The following is a 16,184-nucleotide window of genomic DNA, read 5'->3' on the forward strand; positions in this document are numbered from 1 at the left end:
AATACTCTAACAAAATAATCTGGTAAAAAACAGATGTCAAATAATGTGGGGACTAAATAATGTAGTCCTTAACCAAAGGAAGTATTGTCCATTAATGTCATTTCAATGCATGTTTGCCGTAAATGCTTATCCATTGCAAGGTACATAATGGCTGCCCATCTTTCCTTTCACAGATTGTCCGTCCCGAAGTGCTCACGCATCCAAGACAAGAAGGCCCGTTGCTGCAGAATCTGTGGAAGCAGGTAAATGAACAAAAAACACGCCATTACACATACAGTACACACACCCATGTCACATCCACAATATGTCACACTACATTCATCTCCTGCTGCTACATTGCAACGGAAATGAATGTAATCTGACCTAGGCATCTGACTTATTATTAATGTCAATGTTACATGCTGTATCGGGGTACATGTGTAAGTACATAAGACCCCTAGGTATGTGCGTCCAGCATCTCAAGCCCTTTCTAAAACAGTACTGAAGAGAGTCTGGCCTATATATGCATCAGTACTTACCTCCTCATCTGTATCCACAGGTACTATACAACTAGGAACACATCAAACAGATTCTTCGATGATGGTGTTGGACGTAATGGACATCATTCTTGAACCCGTGGAGACCTTTGCGGCAGAGGAGGAAATACAGACCTCATCACAGAGTGATCTTCCCCCAAGTGGGGTGTCTCCCAACCCACCCCCACCCACAAACACACCCCATACAGCAGCTTCTGCTTCCCAAGTAGCTAACTCCTTGGTCAATTTCAAAGAGAAACAAATAGAATTTATGGCCTCCCAAAGCCTGCAAATAGGTAACATCCAGGGGTACATGCGTGACATGTTTCTTCAATTACGAAAAATTGCACGTAGTGTACGGGTAGGTGTAGGTACTCATGTGCGCATTGCTAATAGCATTGACACCCGTTTTGCAGATCTAACTTCTGCTGTAAGGGAACAGAATAGCCATATTGGCAGCCTTGCGCAAAGTATATCTGCACTAAGCCAATCATGCACAGCGCAGACCAATGCCTTAATAGGTATGCAGGCCCAACTACAGCAGATGGAAGGCAATGTCATAGGTGCAGCAGCATCAACTCTGAGTAGTGTATCTAGCACCCCAATAAGTGGCTCCCCCACTTCCCCACCCCGTCGGAGTATTAGGACCCGTGGTGGCCTGGGTGCAGGTTCAAGAAGTGGTGTAGGGTGGCCTGATGGTGGGAGAAGATAGGTCATATTTTTGTTACTTTTGTAATTTGCATCTAATATGCAATACATCTTGTTACATTCCCCGACAGTTTTAATGTTTTACTGACAAAAATGCAGATTGCTTCTGACATAGTATACTGCAGTAAAAATGTCTAACCGCATACCATTTTGTCAGTGTATTATTTATGAACCAATTGTTGTGTGAATTATGACATAGTGTAATGGTATATGACAATGGGATTGCTGTAAAGTAGTGTTGGGTAACTCCTGGCCCGTCAAAGGTTGTGGAACTACATATTCCAGCAAGCTCTGACACTCATGGTTTGGACTATAATGGTTATAGTGTGTCAGGGAATGCTGGCACGTGTAGTTCCACAACACCAGTGAACCATGTTTTACAGCAATCTTCATTCATACATGTATCAAATGTACTTACAAGCTTGATACCAGCAAGGGATAGGTCAGCACCACCAGCTGCATCCGTTGGGCTCTGTGTATTAGGCTAAATGTGGGTGGAAACAAATGGTATTGGTAAATAATTTGTTTATGAGTACACTTACAGCAAAGGTACATTTTGGAATACAGGGCACATGTGCTTACCAGAAAAGTAACGGCTGATGATGTGTGTGCGCACCAGATTCCCCCTCTGCGTACCCCTCACTACCCGAGATGTGGTAGGTTGGGCTTCCTGTTCGACTGCTGCATGTTCCTCCTCCACATAGGCAGGTTGGGACAGGGCTATGTTGTGCAACATGCAGCAAGCCTGGACGATCATCACTACTTTTGCAGGGTGGTAAAGCAGCGTACCCGATGACCGGTCCAAACACCGGAATCTACTCTTCAAAACGCCAAATGTGCGCTCCACCACATTGCGGGTTGCAATATGGGTTTCATTATACCGGTGCTGTGCAGGGCCCTCTGGGGAGCGCAAAGGTGTCATGAGCCAGGAAACACACCCATATCCTGAGTCACCTAAAACACAGATAGGAAGTGATTGCCTTATATGGTAAGGTATGTGTTTTTTGCAAACAGGAGACACTGGTAGAAGAACAATATGCTTGTGAAACAGGAAACACACACACATTAGAGCAGGTACAAATAAGGACAGACAGGGTAATATGTAAAAAGGTACTTACCTAGTAGCCAGCCCTCTGGCATTTGGTGGTCGGTAAATCGGTTCCAGAGGGCTGAGTGTCTCAGAATATAGGCGTCATGGCAGTTCCCAGGAAAGCCTGCAACAACACTCAGGATTTTGAGGTGAGCATTGGAAACAACCTGCACGTTCAGGGAGTGCCGCCCACGCCTATTGACGTAGACGTGGCCCCGCACGTGCGGTGCCCTAATCCCAATGTGTGTGCAGTCTATAGCTCCCAGCACGTGAGGGAATGCTGAGAGTCTATAGAAAGCCAACTTGTGGTCCTGCCACTCCAACTCAGAACTGGGGAATCTGATGTATGTCCGCCACAACTTCTTTAAAGCAAGTAACACTTGAGTAAAATGCTTAGAGAAAGTGGCCTGTGATACCCCTAAGGACCATGAGGTCACAGACTGAGTGGAGCCTGTGGCCAAATAGTAGAGGGCACACATTAATTTGTGCAGCCCAGACACTGCATAGTTGCCACCCCCAAAAGGGTCCAAATCATCTCTCACCTGCTCATATAAGTCCAACAGGTTAATGCGGTTCAGCCTAAACATCCCCACAACCTGTTGATTCGAGAGGGAGTCCAGGTACAGCCGAGCACGATACATACGTGGGGTACGCAGTAGTCGGGGGGCTACCTGGATCTGGCGCGCAGCTTCCTCCCTCCTGCGCAGCTCCCCCAAATAGGCCACATCACAAATAAGCAACTCCAAACCACTCTGCAAAATCTCCATGTCTCAAACCCTCACAGGTGTCCTTAATGATGTTGGGGTGTTTCTGAGTGAAAATGAGGGCACCTGTGCTGAAATTAACCATGTGTGCACTTGACTAAAGTGAGTTCTGGGCCAAATTGCCAAACAGAACCTGGTCTGAAATAAGTGCGATTATTAGACACCTAAAAAGTGTGATTTGCGAAAACGCAATGCATTAAATAAGCGATTTGTATACTTTTCTGTACGAAAACATCTGGATGCGATATAATTACAAATTTATAACGCACTTTTGGTCCGCATGCTGTAACGCACATAATATGCGATTTCAGTCCCTTTGCGCATCCTATTAAATAGGCGATTTGACGGAAAAATGCGATGTCGCCATTTTGTTTACTAATTGTCGCCAAAAAACAGAACTCTCATCCCATAGAATGTCACCCATTGTGTCCCTCCTGGAGAGTGTCATGTTGGGAGGTATGTTGTTTACTAACAGTCCTGGAAATGGGGGCAGCCATGACACCTGTGATCAGCTGACTGCTGCTCACCTATCCAGCAACCCCAGTGAGCTCAGGTGTGATCACATGACACAGATAGAACCAGGTAAACTCTCTTCCTGGTTTTGCTCTAATTGCTGCTACAGCCAGCAGCCAATCATATAGCACTCAGGGGATATAAACAGGCCTTCCAGAATCCTCAAGTGCCTTGAACAATTGTCTCCTTCCTGAGTTTGATCCCAGAGTTTGCATCCAATGCTCCAGGATCTCTCCAGGTTACCAGCTTCGTGGATACTGCTGCTGCACATTTCCTGTTTACTTCTGCCTGCTTATATCAGCAAGTTTATGTGACCAGCACAGGATAGATCAGCCTGCACCATTGGTTTCCATACCAACCATTGGTATCCAGTCCGATACTTACCTGCACTGTCGTTTCCAGGCCGATCATCGGTACCCAGTCCGATACCAAGCCTGTATCATCGGTTCCAAGACTGACCACCAGTAACCGGCCGGATACTCCAGTACCTTTGGTACCCAGCCCGATACCACTCAGCATCATCGGTAACCAGTCTGATAAATACCCGTATCTTTGGTTCCCAGAATATCCACCAATATTTGTTTTCTGACACGTCTAATACACACAACCTTCATCTCCACAGCCTGAATAAGGGAGACTCTGGTAGAGGGCTGCGACCTGCCCCTCCCTGGTGAAAACCACCGGTGGGTTTAGTCTCCGTGCCTCTGCCAGAGTATTTGCCAATTCCCTGTTCACCTGTGCCCTTCATGTTCCAGAACTCATCCCCTGCATATGCACCGTTATATCCAGTCTCCCCAGGTCTGTTATCCATTCTTGTCTACAGACCCACTTCGGTCACAGCCCGGAACACAGCACCCCGGAGACCTGACAAAGGCAACCTAAGCCCCTGCCTAGGTCCCAAGGGGCCCCAGAAAGATATTCTTACCATTCAAAATGTTCACAGAGGAGCATTATGCGGCTACCACATGATGACTTCCGTCGGACCTTGTCAAAGGGACAAAGTACATCAGTCCGTATGATGTACTTTGATGGGATAAAAAATGTTTGTTCACCCGCTGTACTGTATGTGGGCAGTGGAAACACCTAGCGCCTGATACAGATTTGTACACAATGCCACTGAACATTTATTGATAGACTCTGCATGCGCCAAGGTACTCTATGGACGCCACCTGCAATCCTACATAGTGCTATGGATTGTCTGAGGGAGGAGGGCCCCATGAGGTCCAAATCCACCTCTGTCTGCTAGTATTAAGCTGGGTGCCTGATGTCGAGTGAATGGCAGACAATTGTATAAGTCTGTATGCAGTGACGATTCAGGAGAATTAGGTGATAAACAACTTATAACACTCCTGCAACTGCCAGGGTAGAGAAGTCACATCTTATGTGCTGCAGAGATGACCTACACTTGTGCGATGTGGCCACTTTTCACCAGATTCCGATGGATCAGGCTGAGAAAAGGGGTGAAAAATTGCCAAATCAGATGTGTTTGATATCTCATCCAATCCGATCCAATGCTCGTTCCCGTGTGCATCGGATCTGAGTTGAGGATCGGACCTGCTTACAGGACCGACTTCCAACACAGGCAGCCTCCCAGCAGCTGGGTATTGCATGCAAAAGGACTGCATACAATATACATTGCATGTGATCCTGCCGCCCGGGAAGTTCCCTGGCAGTTCAAGGGATTTCTTATACGACTTCTCCCTCTGAGGAGTCACATACCTGTATGGGGACCATAAGGCTTTCTCTGGTGCCCAGTGAAAGAACTTCCTATGATGCCCCTTCCCACATGATATATGCAGTATTTATACATTTATAGAAAAACTATACTTCAAAGCAATGAGGAAATAGATTGCCTGTATCCACTATCTCCTTAGATAAACTCACATGCAATAGAGCCAAAACAGGGCTGAATTGCACATGTGTAGTCCATGTACAGTAGATGTTGGTTTTCATAACACACCTCTCAGATATTTCTGTGGGACTTGTGGGTGATGTTGTTGTGTTCTGTCCCTATCTGGATCATCAAGAACAATTGCTGACTATATTCTGGCTTTTTTCTATTTTTCTATAAGCCTTGGATGGAGATAAAATCGACAGAGATTAAGTACCAGCCAACCAGCTCCTAGCTGTCATGTTACAGGCTGTGTTAGTAAATAGACCCCATAATGTATAATGTTTAGCAGTGTATGTGTATGACTTTGGGCCTCATTCATGTTTATACTAAAAATGCAATTGAAACAGCTGATATTAGCAAGTGAAGCTGACACTCATGAATGAAAAGATGCCCACCGTCATACGCTCCCAGACATTTCCAGGTTTTTGTTCCCATCAGATAGATCAGACAGAAAAATCTGTACGTGTGTACGCACATTTCGTATGGTCAGTACTCCGTCAGAGAGGCTCTTGATGCGTTTCTCCACTGTAGAAAAGTAGGGGCTTCATCAGAAGATAAACATTTATCCACATTGCTCGGTGTTTTATTTACCAGCCAACCAATCAGTTCTTTCCACCACAACAGGGTCTCGTTAACAAGCAATGAAGTGGTAGCAGATAGACTTCTAATAAATCAGTGTTGTTCAAAAAAAGAAACATTATAAAACATCCACAGTATCTATTCCTGTTGAGAAAATCACTTGTAAAATGGCCACCACACCATTTTCCCCAGAGACGCACTAGACTCATAGCACAAGGGCCCCCTAGTGACCCTAGAGCCCATAGCCAAGAGCGCTGCCAGCTAAGGGGAGGAGGTCCAGAAGACAACTGCACCTAGGCCTCTCCTCTCTTAAGATGCACCTGTTTGTAATAAATGCAATGCTGAAATTAAGCTATTAAATTATAAATCAAATCCATAGTTGGGTGTGTAATATTTAAGTTAAACTGAATTTATTCTTTTTGACAAAAATATTGCAGGTTTGTCTAATTTTCTATATGAACTCATTTTGAGGGTTTTCCAAATTTTCTGGCACTTCAGTGTCCCTGTGAGGATGTCTGGAACCAGAAAACCAGCAAAAAAATATTTGTCCACTGAGAGCCTTATTGTGCTCCATTGATTCCAGGGCAGGAAATACAACATGCACAAGTAGTTCTTTATACATGTGAGTAGCAGCAGAATGCATTATGGGGTTGTTTTTCCAGTTACTTATGTCATGAGGAAAAAATTATAATGCTGCAGTCTTTTATTTTTTGTACAAACTTTATAAAAGAAAAAAACAACAAAGAAAGAACAACAATTTCAAATTGTCAGTGCATCAAAAACGACTTCTTGTAGCATAGATTTTACAGGATGGTGTAATTCTAGATTTCTGTAACATTTCTTTAAAACAATGTTTTCACAGTAATTAGTCTTTGAAATGTAAGATATACATTAGACCATATTGTGGGATAGTTTGTGATACATTGTCCACTTCACTAGGAAGGATGGGCTATGAGGGACTACAATTAAAATTAGGAGCTTCCTTCAGCTTCTAGGAGGGTAGGCAAGTATGATATACTAGGTCAGTGGTGGCCAACCCGTGGCTCTTGAGCCTCATGCGGCTCTCCCCCTTGTAAAATGCGTCTCCTTCTCCCACTGCTGCCCGCCGCCCACCGTCTGTCCCAGTCCCCCCTGCTGCCGGTTCCCTGAATCCCTTCTCCTTCTGAGGCGAGGAGAGCGCACATCGCGCATCTCTCCTACCCCTTACTGTGCATCCTTGTGACTGGCACTGTGGGGGCATAGCAGTTTGTGGCACTGTGGTGGCATAGCAGTTTGTGGCACTGTGGGGGCATAGCAGTTTGTGGCACTGTGGGGGCATAGCAGTTTGTGGCACTGTTGGGGCATACCAGCTTTTTGGCACTGTGGGGGCATACCAGCTTTCTGGCACCATAGGGGCATACCCGACACCGTGTGGTGCATACCTGGCACCGTGGGGGGCATATGTGTATCTGGCACTATTGGGGGCATATGTATATATGGCACTACACTATTGGAGGCATATTTGTATCACACCCATCCAAGGGGTCAAAATAGACTACGCCCCTTTTTTTGGCGCACGCGCATGATGTCGGCTCTTTAGCTTGACTACCAATATTTTTCGGCTCTTTACCTCTGACCAGTTGGCCATCCCTGTACCAGGTGATCATCGCACTCTATGGGCGCTTTTCACGCCGGCGTAAGGGGCTGCGCCCCCTTAACCTGTGAACGCAGGGTGAGGGTAGGGTGCTATGGGTGGGGGTAGGTGCTTGGTGGGTGGGGGAGTGGCAGGGCGGGGGGGTGCGGGCGGAGATGCTGGCAGGAGGGGGTGCGGGCGGAGATGCTGGCAGGAAGGTTTGTTTTTTTGAGGATGGAGATGCTGCTGGGCTGGGGGAGGGGAGGTGCAGGTGGAGATGCTGCCGGGAGGGGTGTGGATGGAGATGCTGCCGGGAGGGGGGGGGGGGTTGAGGATGGAGATGCTGCTGGGCCGGGGGAGGGGGTCCGGGTGGAGTTGCCGCCGGGAGGGGGGGTGCGGGTGGAGATGCAGCTCCCACACAGGCAGCAGGAGGCATGCAGTTAAAGTTTTGAGGGTACCAGGAGTGCTGGTGTGTGCAGAGGTAGCAGGCGGGGGTGAGTTGCGTGCAGTAGCGGGTGGGAGGGTACCGGGAGTCCTGACGTGAGCGGAGGTAGTAGGTCGGCTGCAGTTGTGGGTGTCAGTGTACCCGGAGCTTGCTGTTCACGGCTGGCTGGGTAGGCGAATGCAGTGTGCGGAGCGTGCTCTTGCATCAGTTCCCGCGAGACTGTGAGTCTGGTACCTGCGCGAATTCCCAAGATACTTCCGGGATCGCAGGGACCAGACAGGGGGATGCCGCTGGCGTGGTAGATGTGGGTCACATCAGTCCCTGCCCAGTGGAGCTTACAATCTATATTCCTTACCAAATGCGCAAACACACATTCTAGGGTTAATTTGTTGGGATCAGTATATTTATATCAGTACCCGGAGGAAGCCCACATAAGCACGGGGAGGATATACAAACTGCACAATTAGGACCATGGTGGGAATCAAACCCATGACCTCAGTGTTATGAGGCAGTAATGCTAACCATTACATTGTCTGCACTGCCCCAAGCAGATGGGGGGAAATTTACTAAGGCAAAAACGCCTAAAAAAATTTGTATTTGCATAGTAAAATACAATTTTTTTTAGGTGTATTCGTATTTTTGGTATTTACTATGCCAAAAATACACATATTTGTATTCGTATTTATGGCACATTTGTATTTGTATTTACAAATACAAATGTATACGCCATTGGGAAATACGAATAGGAATCACCATTCAAAAAAATGGTGATTCCTAATTTACTAATACGGCCGCTAATTATCTGTCAACTGCCAATAATTGCCGCCCAAATACGCCAGGAACATAGACTTCAATTTCCTGGCGTATTTTGCTTTAGACTGCACGGATCAGTCAGTACGCCATCGGATAATATGAATCAGTCAAATACGACTGATTAGTAAATTATCCTCCAGAATACGAATGAAAATACTATTACACCAGTCGTATTCATTCGTCTTAAGAATACGAATACGATTTTTCGTATTCGTATTCTTAGTAAATTTCCCCCGTGATGTCATGAAATCATGGCCCCAGCACTGGGGGAACAGAGCACCACTTGCACTTGGAGCATCCTAAAGATGCTCAGTGCACAGATAGTATTGTGATTGCCTTGAGAAGCCAGAAGCAAAGGCTGTGAGGCACACAGGGCCATGCTCAGGGGCTGGCTAGCCACTTTCAGCCTGGGGGGGCAAACACAACACAAACAAGTGGCCCTGCACACATATCCTTCCGCCAGTGAAAGCTTTGCCTTGCGAATGAATGTGTACGGGTGTGTACATCCATTCATATCCTGTCGGAAGCTGCTCACCATCAAATGGTTTTCCCCTCTGGGCGCAGCGCTGAGTAAGCCAGGACTGAGCACGCACTGCTTTGGTCATGGGGTGAAGGAGCCATCCATCCCAGGGAACACCAGCGTTTACTGGGGCACTCCCAGAAAACGCATGGTAACCACCCCCAAATGTCCACAGGATGTCAATCACCCTACGAGCATCCAAAAATGCACTGGCGGCTTGCGCACGTGCTTCAAAATTGCAGCTGTGTGATTGGGTCTGAATCAGGCCCTATGCCACCCAGTAATTTTCCATATTCACATTACACAACATCCAGTGCTCCTTTTTCACATTAAACCATAGAGGCATAGGTCATGTCCCTTTACACATCTCTTTTCACATATGCAAATCCCCTGTAAAATCAGTAATGCAACTCACCGCCTCCTGTGTCATGTCTGGTGGGCTGGCTTGCTGTCTGTTGAGGGATGCAGTGCACTGGTGAGCGCTGAAGCTCTTCATCTGTCTTCTCTCCCCCGCGGCCACTTCCGTAATGCCATGCGTGACAGCATCACACATCAAGGCTAGTAGGCTTTCCAAGGGGCTGGAGAAGGAGGGACAGCGCTGCAGCCTGCTATTAGCGGGCATATGGCACGGCGCTGGTGTGGTGATTGTGGCTACAGACCACATACGATCACCCTGCAGTGCTCTGCTTGCCTGCCGCTGCTGCTGCCTGCTATAATACAGAGCTGGCCCTAGGCTTCTGAGCGGCACGGCGCTGGCAGGGTGATTGTGGCCCTAGACCACATACGATCACCTTGTAGTGCTCTGCTTGCCTGCCAATGCCTGCTATAATACAGAGCCGACCCTAAGCTCCTGAGTAGAACGGAGCTGGTGGGTTGATTGTGGCTACTGACCACGGACAATCACCCTGCTTGATTGCCACTGCCTGCTGTAATCCGGAGCCAGCCCAAGTGCTGCATATAGCATACCCTCCAACATACCCTTCCATTAGGTACAAAATGCTCTGTTCCTGGACTTCCCTGCCAGTGGCAGTTACAGAGGTGGGGCTCCAGCTCAGTCCAAAATTCAAAGAGGGGTGGTCATATCAACTGTCAGTGAGTCCAGGACAGTGATGTTTGAGGTGGCAGTAGGTGTGGCTCCCCTTTTTGAATATTGGATTGTGCTGCCGGCTCACAACTGCAACTGCCACTGACAAGGAAGTCCAGAAACACAGCATTTTGTACCTAATAGAATGGGTCATGTTGGAGGGTATGATATATGTAGTAGTAGTTTGGTTATTTATAAGATGCCACAAAGTGTCCGCAGCACCGTACATAGCAAACAAAAAACAAATTAAAAGGTAACGTACAGGGTGTGTTGATAAAATATAGCATAAATAGGGGTATAGCTGGTAGAACTAAAATCAGCATCAGTTGTAAAGTAGGTGTGGAAATTGTCGAGGAGACTGAAGATGAAGTAGAGGAAGGGAAGGTAAAGAGCTAGGGTGAGTACGTGAGGAAGGAGGGTCCTACTCATAAGAGTTAAAATACTAAAAGGAGGTGGGTGGACGAACGAAAAACAATAGGATAAGTAGAAACGGATGGGAACGGATGGAGGGGTAGGGTAGGCAGGATAGGAGGAGCGAAAGAGGTTAGGAGGAGGAGAGATAGGCTTGTCGGAAGAAGTGGGTTTTGAGGGAGCGCTTGAAGGAGGTAAGGGAATCAGAATGCCTGATGGGTGGTGGGAGGCCCTGCCCCCCGGCCCAGCCCCCCACTGGCCATGCTGTATGTTTGGTAGCACTGCTTGAAAAATCCCTAGTTATGACCCTGTTGCCTACTGCCCCTCCAGAACTGGTAAAGGGAAAATACTCAGCTGGGTGCACAATGAAACCAAAAAGTGCAGATAAATCATGCAAAGTGAATATACAGCCATGATATTCAAACAATAGGTAACAAACAAAGATTGTGCATGATATTACAAGTACTCTTAAAGGTACCATATGTAAACAGTGATTTGCACACAAAAGGAATAAAAATAATCCAAAATGACTGCACCTCCAGTAAAGTCACTCAAGTATAATTATAGCCTGCAGCTATTGCTATACTCCAAAAATAGTTCCTCAGATTCTCAATATCAAATTAAGTTGTATACAGTAAAAAATGAAACACTAAAAGTTTCACTTACCTCCAGAAACCCTGGAAATTTAACTTGTTCTGAAGAAGAATACATCTGTTTGTCATAAAGCAGTTAGGGTAAGGTATGTCAAGTGGTTTTAATACCCTTTGCTACAGCACTAACCTGGTTGCAGCTAATGATATGTATGGTTGAGAGGTGAGATCTTGATATATCTAATTCTGTTAAATGCTTCTACCCTAGGAATGGCCTTTGCACTGCTGACATCCGTAGCTCCAGTTTATGGGCTCTATACATCTTTCTTTCCTGTTGTGCTGTACATGTTACTAGGGACCGGACATCATGTTTCTACAGGTAAGACCATTAAAGATATTTTAAGAATATTGTCATGCATTAAGGAATAATTCAGAATTGTCTAGTTATAATAACCAGCAGGAGAAATAACAAGTCCAAAGTAAGAGTTGTCAACTACTGTATAGAGTCAGAAGAAAAAGTCACCCTAGGGTGAGAAGAGCGCCAGTAATATGTGATGTTCTGTCAGCTGCTCACACTGGGGGAGGGTCGGTCCCCCGTAATAACAATTTGGGAAAGAACAACAAGGATGAAGTGGAGCGCTTAAAGAAATTAAAAAACTAAAAAGATCAATTGGGTATCACATTAATCTGAAATTAAGAATATTTATTTATGCTTATATTCAAGCAATGTATTGTTTAGCAAATAAAAAGTTTTTAAAAGGTCACAACAATTCATGCATGATAAATCAATGTTAAAATGGCTGACAAATATTGGGTAGTAAGCAGAATATATACTTATGTATAGTCCCGCTTGTTCCTATTGTGCTTCTTTTGATATTGTAATCCGCTATTTGGGTGGGTCCAATTTTAGTGGTGTTGGATAGTATGGGTGTCCATAAACCTCTACTGTATAGAGTCAATTTACCAAAGTTCAGATTTGTCATCAGATAAAAACAAGACAAGCATTGATGGGGCGTTGATGGGGCATTGATGGGGCATTGATGGGGCATTGATGGGGCAATGATGGGGCAATGATGGGGCATTGTAATCTGAAAAAAAAAAAAACAGTATTTACTATGTGTCGATTTTGACTGTAATGTATCCTCAGTGTTCAATACCCACCAGATCATATGATAGGTGCACATGGGGGGGGGGGGGGGGGGAGGGGGCATGAAATAAAGGCACTCATGGGGAGGAAGTCAGAGGGACACTTGGTGAGGCAGGGGGCACAGGCACACTTGGTGGGGCAGGGGGATACTTGGCGAGGCAGTGGGCAGAGAGACACTTGGCGGGGCAGGGGACAGAGGCACTCATGGGAAAGACATGCCTTTATTACTGGCTTCTCATGGGGGTGGGGACATATGTAAAGGATAAGCTGTGATTATTTCCTGAAGCCTGAAACCTTCTGTGAGAGCAAAGCTCTGCAGTAATACTCTTGGCAATTCTGTGCAATTCTGCACTGTATATATACACAGCAATGTGTGAGGGATCGGAGCGATCGGAGCGATCTACATTGCTCAGATCACTCAGCAGTTTCGCCCTGTGTATAGGCACCTTAAATAATAGAAGGAAAGCACATGTGGGAATATGGCCCTGCTCGTAAGAGCTTACATTCTAAAGGGGAGGGGCAGACAGAACGGGGTGACACAGATGCGGTACACAGTGAACCTGTCAGAGAGAGAATCTAAATGTGTTAGAACAAATCTTGGAAAAATCCACTGTAGTCACATACATGTTTTGATCCACAGGTACTTTTGCTGTGCTAAGTCTAATGACTGGCTCAGTGATTGATGAGCATCTTGTACAGAATCCGATGGATAGAAACCTCACAAGTGAGGAGCAATCAGAAGTGTACAGTCAGAGAATAGGGATGGCCGCTGCTATCGCCTTCCTCATGGGGCTAATAATGGTAAATATAAAGCTTCCATATAAGCCATGCAGCTTCTAAGATCATTACATTTTACAATAGTAGATACAGTCAGGCAGATGTATTAAACCTTAACAAGAGATAAATGCAAGGGTGATGAGGAGAGATAAATGTCCAGCCAATCAGCGCCTAACTGATTTTTTTCAAACACAGCCTGTAACATGGCAGTTAGCAGGTGATTGGCTGGACCAGAGGCATTCCCCCCCCCCCCCCCACACACACACTTGTACCACTGTCGCTACAATGCCCCTTAGGGGGTAGAATAAGGGGAGTGAGAGACAAAGATGGTTTCGGGGACAGAGAGGTAAGAGGAGGGTTGTCAGGGAAAGAGAGGGAATGTGAAAAAAGATAGAGAGGATGTCAGATAGAGAGGGAGAGGAGCAAGAGAGAGAGGTAGGGGCATAGGCGTGCGCAGCACATTTTATTAGGGGGTGCACTGTCAAAGCGGTGTGCCTATCCTATTGGGCATGTCTAACACCGCCATTGGGTCTGTTTAACACCGCAAATCAGGCGTGCACTCACTACAATATTAAATGTCTCTCAGCCACACCATAATCTCCTGCCTATTTCAGTTTTAATCTTCTAATTACTCTGTGTAACTGTACATGCAAATAAAGTCAAAATCATATCTGGATGACACATGTAACTATGTAGTGATATGACAATAGTGTAATACAATTAATAATGCAAAACACACATTGATTGATGGGCGCTTATTTTAATGGAATACAGGTCTAAAAAGCAAAAATCTTTGGTAAAAGGTATTGCTGGTATTACTAGCAGCAATAAGTGTGGGGTTGGGGCACAGCATTAGGGGGTGCCTGTGCACCCTTAACACTCAATGTGCGCACGCCTATGGGTAGGGGTAAGAGCAGGAGTCAGAGAGAATGTCAGGCAGGGAGGTGAGGGGGGAGGGAGAAGAGAGGGCAGGTGAGATAAGAGAGTGTAAAAGAAGAGAGGGGGCTGTTGGAATGTGAGAGTGCAAGACAGAGAGACAACAAAAAGGGAGAAAGGGAGAGGGAGAGAGAGAGAGAGGGGGGGAGGGAGAGGGAGAGAGAGACTGACTGCTTGGTACCTCCAGGCTAGCAGCAGTGGAACGGCACCAGATATCCACATAATCACTGGTTCTCAGGCTCAGCATCATGGGTCCCCTCTGCGGCGCCTGCTCCTTACATCATCTTCGGGTCTCCTCAGCTGCGCGGGTCCCCTCTGTGGCACCAGCTATATACATCATTGCCTGGTCTCCTCAGCAGCGCCCATCTCCAATCAGTGTGGGCGCCGACATCCACATCAGCGTGGCAGCATCAGTGCTGCCAGGCCCGGGTCCCCACACACACAGAACAGAACCAGCGGCAGCACACCATTTCCACACCGGGGCTGGTCACCAGTTAGTGACGTTGAGCCCCGGCAGTGTCAAAGAGAGAGGGGAGAGCAGCAGAGGCCGGATTTGCCAGACCGGCTCCTCCCCCTTTATAGCCCAAAACATAGCGCCGCGGGCGGGCCGGGCAGGGAGCAGGGAATGGGATGAGGCACTAAATAAAACATTCTTAAGGGTGCAGGGGATGCCTGCTGAGCCCTCGGCCCCCCCCCCCTGCACCCTCCATAGTTACACCACTGGGCTGGATGTTTATCTCTCTTTATCACCCTTGCATTTATCTCTTGTTAAGGCTTAATACATATGCCCCATTATTTCTTATAATGCACAATATATTATTGGTACAAAATTTTCAGTCAGTGCGGTGCGGTGAGGCGCATAATTGTCTGATTTAAATCAAGGTCAGTGCTATGGGTGCGGTGAGGCACACCATTGTCTGATTTACATCAAGGTCAGTGCTGTACCGTGCAGTGAGGCACATCCCTGTCTGAAATACATGCTTGTCTACTTTTATAAACTTGTTTCAGGGAAATGATACAGTAGTTAAGGGGAGTGCAATGTTCCACCCAAAGGCAGGGCTTTTTCTAGGGCTGGGCAAGAGATGGGAGAGACATTTGTTCTGTCCACAGATCAGATCCGCAAATCAAGGTAGGTAGGGGCACTAGCCACACTACAACAGTGGGCATAATGTGTAAGGAGGACTACAACATTGGGCATAATGTGTATGGGGCACTACAACTGTGAGCATAATACTGTATGTAAGGGGCAATACAACAGTCAGCATAATGTGTAAGGGCACAACAATATTGGGAATAATGTGTAAGGAGCACTACAACTGTGTGCATTATATGTAAGGTGCAATAAAACAGTGGACAAAAGTGTACAACAGTCAGCATAATGTGTAAGGTCACTATAACATTGGGCATAATGTGTAAGGGGCACTACTATAGTGAGCATAATATGTAAGGGACACTACATCTTCCCATGTGACCCCATTCCCTACATTTTAAAAAAATTACTCTGAGGGGTATTATTATTTGCATCTACTCAACAATTTCAGTTTACCAGATTCCATATCATCCCTGTCTGCCATTTGCCTGTTTGCCATTTGACACCCACTTCTCACACTGCTTATCAATTTTTTTTCTTCTTCTCTCTATTTTGACAATATTCTTTCGCGCAACGCTACTGTACCGGAGCCATGGTTTTACTCTGCATGCTATCAGCCCCTTTCCAGTTTCAGACTATCCAATACACACACAACATGCCAACCTTATCCACATATAACCTGTCCCTTCCCTCTCT

The 16,184-nt window shown here is 46.4% G+C and overlaps 1 protein-coding gene across 1 annotated transcript in view; it reads left to right on the forward strand.

The window, feature by feature from the left end:
• Positions 1–16,184, forward strand: part of LOC146057753 (solute carrier family 26 member 10-like) — a 68,041-nt gene that overhangs the window by 14,311 nt on the left and 37,546 nt on the right. The window contains exons 2-3 of the mRNA XM_083169402.1: positions 11,807–11,917; positions 13,326–13,486. Of these exons, the coding sequence (XP_083025528.1) occupies positions 11,807–11,917; positions 13,326–13,486 (272 nt within the window). The remainder of the gene's footprint in view (positions 1–11,806; positions 11,918–13,325; positions 13,487–16,184) is intronic.

This window comes from Crinia signifera, chromosome 2 (genome assembly GCF_055691185.1).
Source record: "Crinia signifera chromosome 2, ASM5569118v1, whole genome shotgun sequence".
Taxonomy (NCBI): Eukaryota; Metazoa; Chordata; class Amphibia; order Anura; family Myobatrachidae; genus Crinia; species Crinia signifera.